The sequence below is a fragment of the Chenopodium album genome, chromosome 2 (assembly GCF_948465745.1).
Source record: "Chenopodium album chromosome 2, dcCheAlbu1.1, whole genome shotgun sequence".
NCBI lineage: Eukaryota > Viridiplantae > Streptophyta > Magnoliopsida > Caryophyllales > Amaranthaceae > Chenopodium > Chenopodium album.
The window spans coordinates 4,643,081-4,656,826 of NC_137835.1; the positions used below are offsets into that span (position 1 = coordinate 4,643,081).

The following is a 13,746-nucleotide window of genomic DNA, read 5'->3' on the forward strand; positions in this document are numbered from 1 at the left end:
TAAATATTGCTTTCTCATGCCCTTTGACTTTCCTATAAGTAACTATCTAATGAAAACAACCACCGTACCTTAAGCATGAAAGCATCCTTTCATATCAAACCATACTTTTAATAGAATGCATGTGAATTTATAATAAAAGAAGCATTATTATTAATATCACCCTCAATTGTTCACATAAAGTTACACCACCCCTTCTTTTGTATCTAGCTATATTTTGTGACACTCATCAAAACTCTAGAACTTCCATAAACTCTCCAAACTACTATAATCTGCCACCAAAAACCTATATAATTATACCTTATATTATATTTTACAATATTTATTTTATAAATACAAATACTTGTGATCAAAGTTGAGCATTATTAGTCACTTTGATTATATTCTTGTTTGTATCTTAGCCTTTAAGGAGCAAAGTATGCTCCTTTGTGAACTTGAGTATGGGGATTGATAGCATGGATGCTAAAGCAGGAGGACCGGTTTCGAGTTCATTGAAAGAATGGAATGATGGGAAGGGTAATAAGATGGGATTTTATGAAGAGAGGTTAAAAAGGTTTGCAGGTTTGGTATACAGAACATTCCGGGATGTTGGTAGAGAGGACCCTAGACGCGTGATCCATGCTTTCAAAGTTGGGTTGTCATTGACATTGGTGTCAATGTTGTATCTCTTGGAGCCTTTGTTCAACAATGTTGGACAAAATGCTATCTGGGCTGTTATGACTGTTGTTGTTGTTCTCGAGTTCACTGCAGGTTAGTTTTTTGCTTGTTTGATACTTGATAGCATCATTATAGGGTCTGTTTGTTTATAATGTACTTGATACTGGTTGGAGGTCATATTAATGTTACTCGTGTTTATTTTGAAAACTGACAACAAATTGTTTGACGTAGGGGCAACATTATGCAAGGGATTAAACAGAGGACTTGGGACAATTATGGCTGGATCATTGGCGTTTTTCATTGAGTTTGTTGCCAATAAATCTGACCATCTCTTTCGCGCTATCTTCATTGCATTTGCAGTTTTTTTAATTGGTAGGTTATGATCATCTATCCAATCCTGTGAAAACTTTCTTGTTTTTTAAAAGTGGTTGGGTTGATGATTTACCTTAATGGTTTGGACTTGGCAGGAACATCAGCTACATATATAAGATTCTTTCCATATATAAAGAAGAATTATGACTATGGTGTGGTGATATTTTTGTTGACATTTAACTTGATCACGGTGTCTAGCTATCGTGTCAATGATGTTCTGCACATAGCACAACAGCGCCTTTATACCATTGCCATCGGCTGTGGGATCTGCCTCTTAATGAGTCTCTTGGTTTTTCCACATTGGTCAGGGGAAGATCTACACAATTCTACTGTCTCCAAACTTGAGGGCCTTGCTAACTCTATTGAAGGTAAAGAGTAAACATAGACTTGAATCTGATGATATAAATAACTGAATCATGTCAAAATCTGTGTTCATCCTTTCATGTGAGCTATTAATGATGATTAGAACAGCAGCTTGATAACAGATCACAACTTCTGTGGTGTAACATAAACGGGATCACTTGAGGTAGTATCCGAGCCAAGTCTTTCTCCCTTTGATAACTTCAGGGCTTGTAAAAGCGACCCAAGATTTCAAGTCACTTTACAGACTTACAAAAGTGACATAATATGACTTGGCTCCTATACTCTTCAGTTGATGTTCATTAAACTGTAGTAAGTACTAGTATACTGATTAAGACTAACTTCTATTGTATACCTGTTTCGTAAAAGTAGTAGAGAACATGGTCTTAGTTAGGGAAATGGTGTATGCTCACATGATATATGTGAATGAAAGTCAAGTTTTGAGGTGCTGTTTCGATCAGCATGATCAGTGGTTAAGTGCCTTCCTGTTGTTTTTGATGGCAGCATGTGTCCAACAATACTTCAGTGACCCAAAATCGGAATCTGAAGAAGATAATTTGTCTGACGACCCAATCTATAAAGAAATTTTAGATTCAAAATCTGAAGATGAGGCCCTGGTAAGGATGCATACTGTATTATGCTTAAACTTACATAGGACAGTAGTTTATTGAACAACAGTTTACAGTTCTCTGTACATATATTTTACTTTTAAGCTGAGCTATTTGCCGAATTCTGGTTATTTAAGGCATTATATGCAAGCTGGGAGCCTCGGGCATCAAGGTACTGCTACCAGTTCCCGTGGAAGCAGTATGTTAAGGTAGGAGCAGTTCTTCGACATTTTGGCTATACTGTTGTTGCCTTACACGGATGTTTGCAGACCGAAATTCAGGTACTGCAGTTAAATTTCTGAATGATCCCTAGAGTAACCTTTTTATGCTAACATGTGTGATGTTTTTCAATGTAGCCTCAATGATTTGTTACCTTTAATTTGTAGACTCCAAAAGCAGTTCGCGCATTGTTCAAGGACCCCTGCTTCCGGCTTGCAGCAGAAGTCTCAAAAGTTCTAAGAGAACTAGCAAGCAGCATAAAAAACCGGCGTCATTGCTCTCCATCAATCCTCTCAGACAACCTCCATGAAGCGTTGCAAGACCTTGATACTGCCTTAAAGTCTCAACCTCGGCTCTTTCTTAATCCCACCCTTGATAACCACCACCCTGCTCCACCCAACTTTCTTACCTTGGCAACTTCTGCCAACAATGACTTTAAAAACTCCTCTACCATAGCCTCAAGAAATTTTGCCATACCAAGTTTTAAGACTGACTCTTCTGCCCTACTCGAGTGGAAGAATAAGCGAGATCAGAAGACTGCTGTGGCTTCTGAGGCTCTAACACCTAAAGACAAGGAAGGTGGAGGAGACAGAAAAATGTTAAGGCCAACTTTGAGCAAGATTGCCATCACAAGCCTAGAGTTTGCTGAAGCATTACCATTCGCGGCCTTTGCATCATTGCTAGTGGAGACGGTTGCTAGGTTGGATCGCGTCATTGAGGAGGTTGAAGAGCTTGGTAGGATAGCTCAGTTTAAGGAGTTTAAGGCAGGGGATGACATTGTTGTTAAGTGTGATGATAAGCCAATTAGTAATGGTTATCATAATAACCATCTGCCTTCCCATGGTTTTGATTAATTAATTGATTAAACAATAAATTCTAACTGATTGTACACTTAGTATGTATCAATTTGAAAACTTGACTATGCAACATAACGTTTGAGTTATTATTAAATGATATTTTAATCTCGTAAAAATAAATGTAGGATGGAGTACGAGTATTTCTTTAAGAGACTACTTTGTATTAAAAATAAATAAATTATAATATCCTAACATACATAAATAAAATAATACAGGAAAAAAAAAAAAAGGAAAAAGCCTCAGATGCATTGCGAAGTTCTCCAGAATGAAACCAAATCCATGTGAAAAAACTTTTATGACATACAATATCACTTATATAGTAGGAAAGTATCAAATATTAATACAACAAGAGGAACATGGTAAAATTAAAAAAATTCCAGTTTGTCTTTAACAATAGCAAGAGGGACATGGTGAAACTTGGGGCAGTCGAGACCATTTGGACGTCGGCATCTTTCTGTCAATTCTGGACATTCTATGATAGTCAGTTTATTTAGAGAGATGAGCTTGCTAAGGCCTTCTGGTAGATATGTCAATTTCGGACAATCAATCAATTCCAGATCTTCAAGAGAGGACAAACAACTTATCCATTCTGGTATTTCCCTCAATTCTTCATTTTGTTTTAGTTGCAGATAACGGAGGTTCGTCAAATGTTGAAGACCACTCGGAAGACTCACCATTTTAGGAAGTTCTGTAAATACCAAAGAGCGAAGATTAGTTTTGAAGGCTTTCCATGGCATCATTTCATCCCCCTCTCCACTTGTTGCTGGTTGTTCATTTTCTGATGCATCAAACTCTTTACAAGACCAAATGGTCAACTTCTCCAATGCAGTCAGATGTTCCAGGCCTTGAGATATGCTTCTCAACTTATGACAACTAAAAAATTTCAAACGTCGGAGAGAATAAGATAGAGTTGCAAACGCTTCTCCTAGACTTTTAGTGTTCACTAGCTCATTATCTAATTCAACAGTAAGCGTAGAAAGCTGGTGCAGATATTGTTTAGGAAGGGACATAAGTTGGTCTTCTACATTATCCATTGCCAGCTCCTTCAACTTCAAATCACCCCTTGTCGAACCAGAACAAGATGTGGTGGTTGTTGATAGAGTTGTAACAATCTTCAATGCCGAAAGCCTCTCATTGGTCTCAGTTAGTCTCAAAACCTCCACTTTTGGACAAAAGGGCAGGAATTTTAACTTTGGACATTTGCATATAACTAATTTTGAGAGATTACAAAACTGCATGGATAGTTTATGCTGATCATAGTGTTGGCTGGCCTCAACTAATTCAGATGAGGATGTACTTTCTGAATCATTTGTACTCTTAATTGCTTCTTCTCTTTTCCACCATCCTTTTAGATTTTTCATTCCAAACAACAAAAGTTTTTCAAGAGATGGGAAGAATAGAGTTTGCATCCCTTGCGATTTTAATGATGATGAGGAAGTGTCACAAACACCATTCTCCATATATTCCACACTATCCATATACATAATCGAAAGATTCTTCAAGAAGCGTAGTTGACTAAAGACAGGGACTTGTTGACAGCTGCAACCGTAGAGGTGAATTTTAACCAAATATGGGAGAGTAATACACAAATCACCCCTTCTTGCCCAACTTGGGAGCTTCTGACCCTTATACCATTTGATCTTAAGTTTTCGTAAATTAGAATGAGGTTTGAGGCCCTCCAGCACAGCTTCATAATGGCTACAGTCATTAACATCTGTACATTGAAAGTCTATTTTCAATTCGGTCAGCCCCTGTTTCATGGTCAGGTTTGCTTCTACTGCTTCTTCTAGCATGTTCTTTTCAAAATCTCCGAGGATCATTATGTGCATGTCACCTCTCAAGTTATTGAGTTCCTTTAGATCACTCAATTTAGCACTACTGTTGGGCTTGTTTGTGAACCCTGCAGAATGCTCATAAATTACTTTAAATTTAGGCAGCCTATTCAGCGAAATCAATCCTGCTAACCCCGATGGCATGTGAGTCAAAGCACAATTTCTAACATCAAGGCTCCTCAAACTAGCAAGTTTTCTAATATTTTTTGGTAGAGTTCTAAGGTGAGAACACCAACTTAGATTTAGTGTTTGCAAATTCTGAAGATCTGTGATTGAATCAGGGAGTTCTTCAATATGTGTTCTAGATAAATTAAGGAATCTCAGGTGAATCAGCTTACCTATTGAAGTGGGTAAACTCTTGAGGCTGAGATGATGTAGATCCAACACCCGCAAGCAGCTAAATCTTCTTATTAACTGTTGGCAAACTGATTCACTAAAGGTAGACCCATCATATATTTGCTCCGGCACAAGAAACGTACGCATCAGCTTCAAATTAAACATGCCATTTGGGATTTTCCACAACGAAGTCAAACGATAAGAAAAGGACAAGTGGAGGATTCGATCATCAAAGTTTATCTCTCCGAACTTTGCAAGCTTGCACTTGACTCCCGCCACTTCTTGAGCAAGATCATGCATCAAGTCGTGCATCTTACACCCCGTAATAGCACCCCACCCATTTTTTATTATATCCTGGAAAAAGCCCCTTTGCAGCAAAGTTTGAAAGTAGTCCTCTGCAGCCTCATCTAGGCTTTGGTTTTCATTGATTTCTGGAATAATGAAACCCTCTGCCATCCAAAGCTCTTTCAACATTTCTTTGTCCAATTCAGTGTCTTTCGGAAACAAAGAGCAATATGCAAAACAATTTTTCAATGGCGACCACAGGTGATGATAGCTGAGCCTAAGAATGCTCATAATATCACTTTGGCTCTCAGGTATTTTTGCAAGACTCGTATCCTTGATTAACAACCACTTTCTCTCCTCCTTGCCATAAAGCAGACTGCCTACGGTTCTTATGGCCAAAGGAAGTTTCCCACACTTCTTAACAATCTCCTTGCCTACCTCCACTAGTTGTGGATTATGTTGAGCTTCTTCATTGAATGCCATCTTTTTAAATAATTCCCAGGACTTCTCCTCTGACAGACCTTGTAACTCATGAGGAGGAAAAGTGCCCATTATTTCGGCCACATCCCTTGATCGGGCCGTTACCACGATTTTACTTCCCTTTCTACCGATCTTCAAGAGGTCCCTCAACTCAAGCCATTTCTCACGATTTTCATTCCACATGTCATCTAGAACAAGCAAGTATTTCTTATCACCAATTTCTTTCCGCAATTGACCTTGCAGCTGTTCCATCTCTAACTTGGGTATCTCTTTGTTGGTTGCAGACTTGAGGATCTTCTCAGTGATATCCTTGATATCAAAAACATCTGAAACACACACCCATAATCTCATTTCAAAGCATTCCTCAACTTGAAGATCATTAAATATGAATTTAGCTAAAGTTGTCTTGCCCATGCCACCCATTCCCACAATTGTGATGACAGGGAGCATCTTGTCCCTCTGCTTGTGCTTGCCGTCAGTGGAATAAGAAGCAAGCAACATGTCCAAGATGACTTTCTTATCATCATCTCTACCAATAACTTCCTCAGCATCAATAAAAGAGTAAGTCTGATCTCTCGTAGACCTATTCATTACTCTCCTTTCCTCATGAGAGCAGGGTACAAAGTTGAACCGTGTACCATCACTGACAATGTCAGCAAGCTTTTCCCGAATTTTTTTAATCTTTCGGGAAACACGGAAAGCAAAGGCTATCTGATTGTCGCGGGAGAAGAATGTTTGCACCTTCTTATTTCCACCCATGAGTTGTTTTCGTGCAGCAATAGTAGCAAACTCATCGAACAAGTCATCAGCAGCATAGACAACAGTGGTAAGCCTCTCAAGCCAACCACGAACAGCATCATCAGATTGCCTCTCTTCAGCATCCAACAGCTTCCCTTTAATAGTGTTGATGGTATCCTTGAGCTTCTCGAGCCGAGCCTTGAAGCCCCAAGCTGAGGCAATCTCAGCAAGGGCCTTTGATCCCAGACTCTTCAGGACTTCCTCTGCAATGCCAAACACTATTGCTTCAGCCATTATCAGAGTTTTTGGTGATTCAAGTGAATGGGTGTGAAGAAAGATCAAGGATTAGAAGATGATAATTAATTCAATCAGTGAAGTTAGTAAGGACTCTAAGGAGTTGACAGAGTAAAGTCTATTTGAGTGTACTAGACTAATCAACTCCATGCAAGGACAAGTGGTCCCGGCCTTGATTTGAAGACTGACTTTTTCTTGGAATTTTGATGCATGATCCAAATTGATCAGGTGATATGTTGAATGGAAGTTTTTGTGAATACCTAACGCAATGACTTGAGATTCAATAAAATTCAACATAATTAGTGAGTACGAGTAATTTTTAAAAAATGAACTTGTCTCAAGGGCCCAATAGGTTTCAAACTTTCAAACCAGTGTGACGTATTGAGGTGAACTTGAATACTAGTCAGAAGTCATATTTATGCTACTCGTGTTCCTTTTGAAAACTGACAAAAAAAGCTAATAACTAACAAACCTCAAGACTTTAAAACTGACAGAAAAAATGAACAAGGCCTGATTTTCATTTTCTGAAAACAAAATTGTATGCAAGTGCTTAGACGATTTCTGGCTGTATTATTTACTTAGTGAAATAGTAATGTAGGGGAAACATTATGCAAGATTATCAGATTTTTTTTTTTTTTTTTTTTTGGTGATTTAGTTCTACGTTATAAGCTGACTAATAGTTTAGTTTTTCCATGGCAGGAACATCAGCTAAAATTATGATTATGGGTTGGTGAAGTTTTTGCTGACATTTAACTCTTGTTTAGACCTTGGTACTGCCTTAAAATCCCGGTCTCATCTCTTTCTTCAATTCTGCCAACAATGGAGATGGTTACTAGGCTGGATTGGATCATTGAGGAGGTAGAAGAGCTTGTTAAGATAGCTCAGTTTAAGGAGTTAAAGGCAGGGGATGACATTATCGTTAAGTTTGATGATAAACCAATTAGTAATGGTTACTAAATAAGTAAAAAAAATGTTTCTACCATGAGGGCCCAACCGGGTTCGAACCGGTGACCTATTGATCTGCAGTCAATTGCTCTACCACTGAGCTATGGACCCACTCTTGTATAGTTCAAAGAAAAATATTTATTTAACATGACTATTCGATTTACCATACATTAGTAGAAACTTTCAAACTAACATCTGGCCAATGTAATTTAACTTTAATTTACTTTACAATAAACCGTATATCAAAATTTCATATTAATATTATACCGACAATACGGAGTTTTTTTTTTTTTTTTTTTTTTTTTTTTTTCCAAGAAGGTAAGGTGGTGGACTCCTTACTAACAAACCTATCATGTCTTATGATAAATTATGTGTAGGGCTTTATACAAAAAGGAGAGTAGTAAGTTTTCCACATATACCTCCTAGGCTCCAAGTCTGATTTGAACTTAATGGCGTCATGTCACGGTTGTGTGGACATTAAATCAATCTACATGGCTTTTGGCTTCCTATTCCAACATAGAACAGCAATAAGATGTATAAGCATAAACAGCATAAAACAACATATTTATGTATTTATTTTAATCATAAACATCAAAATATATTACCAAAATATATATTGAAAACTGTAAAAAGTCAATCCAAACACTGGACAATCAACCAAGAGCCCAAGTTCAGAAATAGTAAGGACCAAGCGAACAAGGTTTTGTTACAAATTTACAACATCAAAACACACAAAAGAGGAGAACAATAACAAAATAAACAACAAACACTTGAAGATAAGATATTTTTGTAATAAATCTAAATTATTACTATAAAAATGTGTGGTCAGTTATCTATCTTGTAAAAACTAATGGCTTTTTGTGTCTTAGACACGGTATTTTACAGGTGGAGAGGAAGTCCAAGAAACTTATTTGGATGGAACATAGGAAAATCTAAAGTTGATGAGAAATCACAGCCTAAGTACCATGACATTGATTTTCCTTTCCCACCTTCTTTGGTCTCCAAAACTTTTCTAAATGGTACCGTATTCTTTTTTTTCTCCATCTTTTTATCATCAAAATGCATGATTTTCTAATTCAAAAAAAATGCAAGATATTTATTTCAAATAATTTACTATAATTTAATAACATATTTCAAGAAGTAAACTTTTAAGTTTCCCATTTCATGTGATGGAATTTGAACCCATATGTATTACATACTTCGTATTATCTATCATCTGTATAGACTGACTAAGGATAACATTGCATGCATCTAGACATCTGTAAATATGGAGTCACACTAGTGTTATATCTCGGTATTGGTTTGTTGGAAGTATCAACCTAGCAATTCAGATACTTAATTTGATCTTATTCCTGTTGACAATATATTTTGTTGGGAATATTGACTGGCAGGAAGAGAACTGAAATGCTGTTACAGAGCAAGCATTAATGGATTAAATTTTATAGACTTCCACATATTCTGTGACTTTAAGGGCCCTTGTGTTATAATAGGTTACACAAACAACAAGCCCTTTAAATTTGGAGCATTCAATCCAGAAGGTTACAGAAGCACAGATAATAACTATGACACATTTGGTGCATTCCTCTTTTACTGGCAAGAGGATGTGAATCTTGATCCAATAATACTACCTAAAGTTGGGGGCAGTAAAGCTTCACTTTTCGATTATGCCCATGGGGGGCCACAATTTGGCTCCGATGGACTGCTCATCGGCCCACCCCTAACTCCTGTCATGGGTGTGTTTACAGGACCTGATCCGAGTTCAGGTGCAGGTGATCTCAGGCAAGCAAAGTCTAGGCTGGGGTTATCCTATGCTAAGAGACCTGATGGAAAGGAGTCTATCTTCAGGGATGAATGATGAATCCAATGCAACCCTTGAGAAGGTCCAAGTCTTCTGCAGTCCAGACATTACAAAATTACACTAATTTATTTTTTATTTTCTTCCTTGTACAGCAACCTAATTATATAATGAGATGATGACATTTTTAGAGCTTTTTATGTCTTTGGATGGCCAAGTTCTATAGACTTCACTCTACTTTCGCGGATTAACTAATAACAGCAGAAGCATGTACAGCATTACTAAAACTAATTCAGAGTTATAAATTGTCCAAAAAGATAGGATAGCACCCATAGTAGTCTGATACCAGATTTCACTTTGTATAATATCAGAAGATTAAACAAATTAAAATATTTTAACAACAAAACAGGTTTAACTTAATCACATTTTAAAATCAAGATGGTTGATTAGGTTTACCTTATTGATTGGGTGTTGGCAGCATAAAAAATATCAGGCGTCATTGCTCATTTGCTCTCCATCATCTATCCATCTGTATCAACATTGATTAGGAATCAAATTACTACCAAAATTTAAAAAATGGCAGAAAACTTAAAATATAAAAATTGCAGAAAAATTACTAATAATACAAGGAAGATTGGGGAAAAACCTTATAGCTTAATTGCAAACAAGCAGCCCCAAATTGGATGAAGAACATCCAATTAACCATAATCAATAAACATATTGCCTAATTTAATAGAATATGAAAAAGGTTTTCGCATTGAATTTCTTTTTTTTCTCTTTTATGGTGGAGATTTTGCTAAAAAAAAACCTGAGTTTTGATTTAATTTGAATGTAGGTATTGAAATTCATCTAGGTTTTCAAATTAATTTGGTGAGAGATAATATTGCAGGAAAATAGTACTTGAGATATTTTGAAGGAGGCATGGAGTTCGAGAAGCGAGAGTTGGAGTTGAGATGAAAAATAAACAATGAGAACTGAGAATAGGAAGAAGAAGAAAGAAAAGCCAACAAAAGCCTAACAATTTGGACTAGGACAAGCTAGCTAGGTAGCCGGATAGGGTCAAATGGTCAATGTAAGAATTTGCCCCCGTAGCAATCCCTTACTCTCCGCCTTTTTCGAGTACTCGATATATTTAGAGTTTGTTCTGATTTACTGAATAGAGCTAAATTTGAACTAAATTGATTGAAGTTAAACAAAACTGAATTGTTTATATGTTTGTAGGGGTGATAAAGGTCTTTATAAGTCACTTTGGTTGTGATGGACCTTAACATTAGAAAATGACCACTAACTTCACTTTTTCTATGTTAACACGAAGGAATTTTTGAGAAAATTTTTAGGGATATAAAGAGAGAAAGTTAAAACTTTGGAACATGTAGCGATACATTTTTTTGTTAAATCGACCCTATTTTGTTCACCTTATTTTCACTTATATCAGGGTTAATAAGTTGCGATAAATGGTTAGTCTGAGCTACCCAATTTAATTTATAAATAAAATAAGTTCTAATAAGGAATAATGAGTTTAAATAAGTTTAGATTAGATCAAATAAGTATCGGGCAAATAGAACACGGTATTAATAGCAAACGGTGAATTTGAACATTTTGATGAATATATCTATACTTGATATTTAAAAAATCAAACCAAAAAAGACATATGTCATCATTCTATTACACTTCCCTATCATCTTTTTCAACTCAATGTGCCACATGTCGTTTTATCTATACTTGTGATATTTAAAAAATCAAACCAAAAAAGACATATGTCATCATTCTATTACACTTCCCTATCATCTTAACTCTTTTATTAAACATTTTATCTTCATTTCCCCTCTTTAATTCAACCTTTTTATTTTCACTCTTTGATTTTAGTCCCTCCATCTTCTTTCTATTAAGTCTCATTTAAAATTAAAGTGAAAAAAAACCGTAAGCAATTACAATGCATTGCAAAGTTGCAAACCCAGCGTGAAGAGAGAATTTGCGGCGACAGATTTTTGCGCTCGAATCTGCAATTTTCAACCAACAATCGATACAACGTCTCTACATAAATCAACAATTGCATTAAATGCAATTTCTCCAAATATCAAACCTTTATTCAATTTTTCAAAGGCTGAAAGAAATTCAAAAGATCTGGAAGTTATGAAGATTTTCTTTCTAATTGATTACTCAAATTTCGATTAAAATTGAGGTAATCTATCTATAAATTGATTTTTCAGTTTCAGAATTTGTGTCTCCATATTTATGATTTGATTGTTATTGGACTTTTGAATTGTATATTATATGAAGTTACCTGTCATTAGTCTCAGGTTTTTTCTCTCATAAAACAAATTTATAATTGAATATTATGAGACTCAAAATTCTGTATTTGGTTGATTTTATTTTGATTGAATTTCTCACAAGTTGCAATTTCAACTAAATCTTCCCATGATAAAGTTGTGAATGCTTTGTGTTTGTTAAACTTACCCTCAATTACTTAAAATATTGAAAGGTATGTTTCCAGCTATATTGATTCAATAACAAAATTACAGATACAAAGTCTAATTTGCGTAAATTATCGATTTTATTATTTAATTATAGTGTTAGAGTTGCCCTTTATATTGAGAATTTGGCTTTCGATTTTATTATTTAATTATAGTGTTAGAGTTGCCCTTTATATTGAGAATTTGGCTTTCGATTTTATTATTTAATTATAGTGTTAGAGTTGCTCTTTATATTGAGAATTTGGCTTTCACTTAAATTACTCAAAAAATTGCAAGTTCAGGGATTCAGAAGATGTCTTGCTATAAAATATTCATTGCTTCATATGAATGTGATCATTATTATTTTGTTTCATCTTTGTGATGCATTCTTGTTATTATTGGTGATTATAATTTATTGTCAATTTGTGCCGCAGACTTGGTGATTTTCAATTTTTCATTGCCAGTTGGAGTAGAAGGGGCAAATGTTTTGGGATCTGCAGACGAGCAGAAGAAAATTGTTTTATGAACTTCTGTAAGTGTTCCATTTTCTAAATTTTTGTATTTGGGTTTTCAATCATATATATATGTAATATGGGAGATAAACTTATATAGTTATATGTCACTAAAAATTAGGGAGATTATTAATTAAAAACTATTCGACATGAGTTGTATTTATATGATCATAAATAAATTGCTAGTGTCTATTCAAATTTCATATATTTATCCAACAAGGTTCAAGTCATAAGAATATGAGTACAAGAGGTGGACAAGCTATTATTTGCTTGATTTAGACATTATGTATATCATATAGCAGCTCCAAATCGCACATCCCTCACCTTAAGCTGCCTAGTATTGCTAGTAATACTTGATACTACAAGAAAATTATCCCCGACATACTTCTAAAAGACTAAAACATACTCTTATTACTCAATATCCCCCTCCCTCTAGCTAATTTTTTTTACTTGGTTGTCAGAAATACTTTCATGAGCTACCTTGAATAAAAATGGTTGTATGTGGTTGTTTGGTTGCATGTTGTTGGTCTTTGAATGCTTGTACAATTGTTTGATTTCAAGGCTATTAGCTCAAATGATAGAGCAATGTGCAATAGTTGTACATGGTGTGGGTTCAAGTCCTACATAGCTTATGCAGACTATAAGTAGTGCTTGCTTATTGCTGATGGTATGATGTATTTTGGTTAAGGTTGTAGCTTGGAAGATGTGTAAGTGCTCTTGTGTTGTTAAAAACAATTGTTAGCAACCAGAGTAGTAAAAGTGATCTTAACCTTGAATAAAAGTGACCCCAATCCAAGACAATATTGACCCATACCAAAAGCACTGAAGTGGATAACTAAGGATAAAGCTAGGTGACCTTGACTTATTAAAAAAAAGTGTAACCTACTCAAAGGCAAAAGTAACCCTAACCAAAGACAAAAGTGATCTAACTCGAGAGAAAAAGTGACCCTAGCTAAATACAAAGGTGACCTTAATTAGTTAAGGGCAAAGGTATACATGCATTACA

The 13,746-nt window shown here is 35.6% G+C and overlaps 2 protein-coding genes, 1 non-coding gene and 1 pseudogene across 6 annotated transcripts; 2 read left to right on the forward strand and 2 right to left on the reverse strand.

The window, feature by feature from the left end:
- The first annotated feature begins 337 nt into the window (after window positions 1-337).
- On the forward strand, window positions 338-3,158 carry LOC145593773 (aluminum-activated malate transporter 12-like). The gene is made up of 6 exons (XM_081650130.1): window positions 338-747; window positions 886-1,026; window positions 1,122-1,394; window positions 1,891-2,003; window positions 2,132-2,275; window positions 2,381-3,158. Exons 1-6 carry the CDS (start codon window positions 438-440, stop codon window positions 3,065-3,067), a joined length of 1,668 nt encoding a protein of 555 aa, XP_081506256.1. The 5' UTR covers window positions 338-437; the 3' UTR covers window positions 3,068-3,158.
- LOC145593741 (putative disease resistance protein RGA3) lies at window positions 3,141-10,793 on the reverse strand. 4 transcript variants are annotated; one of them, XM_081650098.1, is made up of 5 exons: window positions 10,422-10,793; window positions 10,232-10,296; window positions 8,400-8,486; window positions 5,241-7,004; window positions 3,141-4,970 (listed from the first exon to the last, which is right to left on the reverse strand). In XM_081650098.1, exons 3-5 carry the CDS (start codon window positions 8,437-8,439, stop codon window positions 3,436-3,438), a joined length of 3,339 nt encoding a protein of 1,112 aa, XP_081506224.1. In that variant the 5' UTR covers window positions 8,440-8,486; window positions 10,232-10,296; window positions 10,422-10,793; the 3' UTR covers window positions 3,141-3,435. The 4 variants fall into 4 exon arrangements, with proteins under 4 accessions (XP_081506224.1, XP_081506207.1, XP_081506231.1 ...); XM_081650081.1 differs by having other exon boundaries at window positions 3,141-7,004; XM_081650105.1 differs by lacking the exon at window positions 8,400-8,486 and having other exon boundaries at window positions 3,141-7,004.
- TRNAC-GCA (transfer RNA cysteine (anticodon GCA)) lies at window positions 8,020-8,091 on the reverse strand. The gene has a single exon. It is a non-coding gene; the product is annotated as a tRNA-Cys (tRNA).
- LOC145567115 (uncharacterized) lies at window positions 8,831-9,902 on the forward strand (annotated as a pseudogene).
- Window positions 10,794-13,746: the final 2,953 nt, after the last annotated feature.

Bases quoted from the DNA above. Each gene is read 5' to 3' on its own strand.
- LOC145593773 (XM_081650130.1), top strand. From the start codon at position 438: ATGGGGATTGATAGCATGGATGCTAAAGCAGGAGGACCGGTTTCGAGT. The intron at 1,027-1,121 runs GTAGGTTATGAT...TGGACTTGGCAG, and splicing joins ATTTGCAGTTTTTTTAATTG to GAACATCAGCTACATATATA. The intron at 2,276-2,380 runs GTACTGCAGTTA...TTTAATTTGTAG, and splicing joins GTTTGCAGACCGAAATTCAG to ACTCCAAAAGCAGTTCGCGC.
- LOC145593741 (XM_081650081.1), bottom strand. From the start codon at position 8,439: ATGACGCCATTAAGTTCAAATCAGACTTGGAGCCTAGGAG. The intron at 7,005-8,399 runs GTATATGTGGAA...TTGGCATTGCAG, and splicing joins TCAGACTTGGAGCCTAGGAG to AGGAAGTCCTGAAGAGTCTG.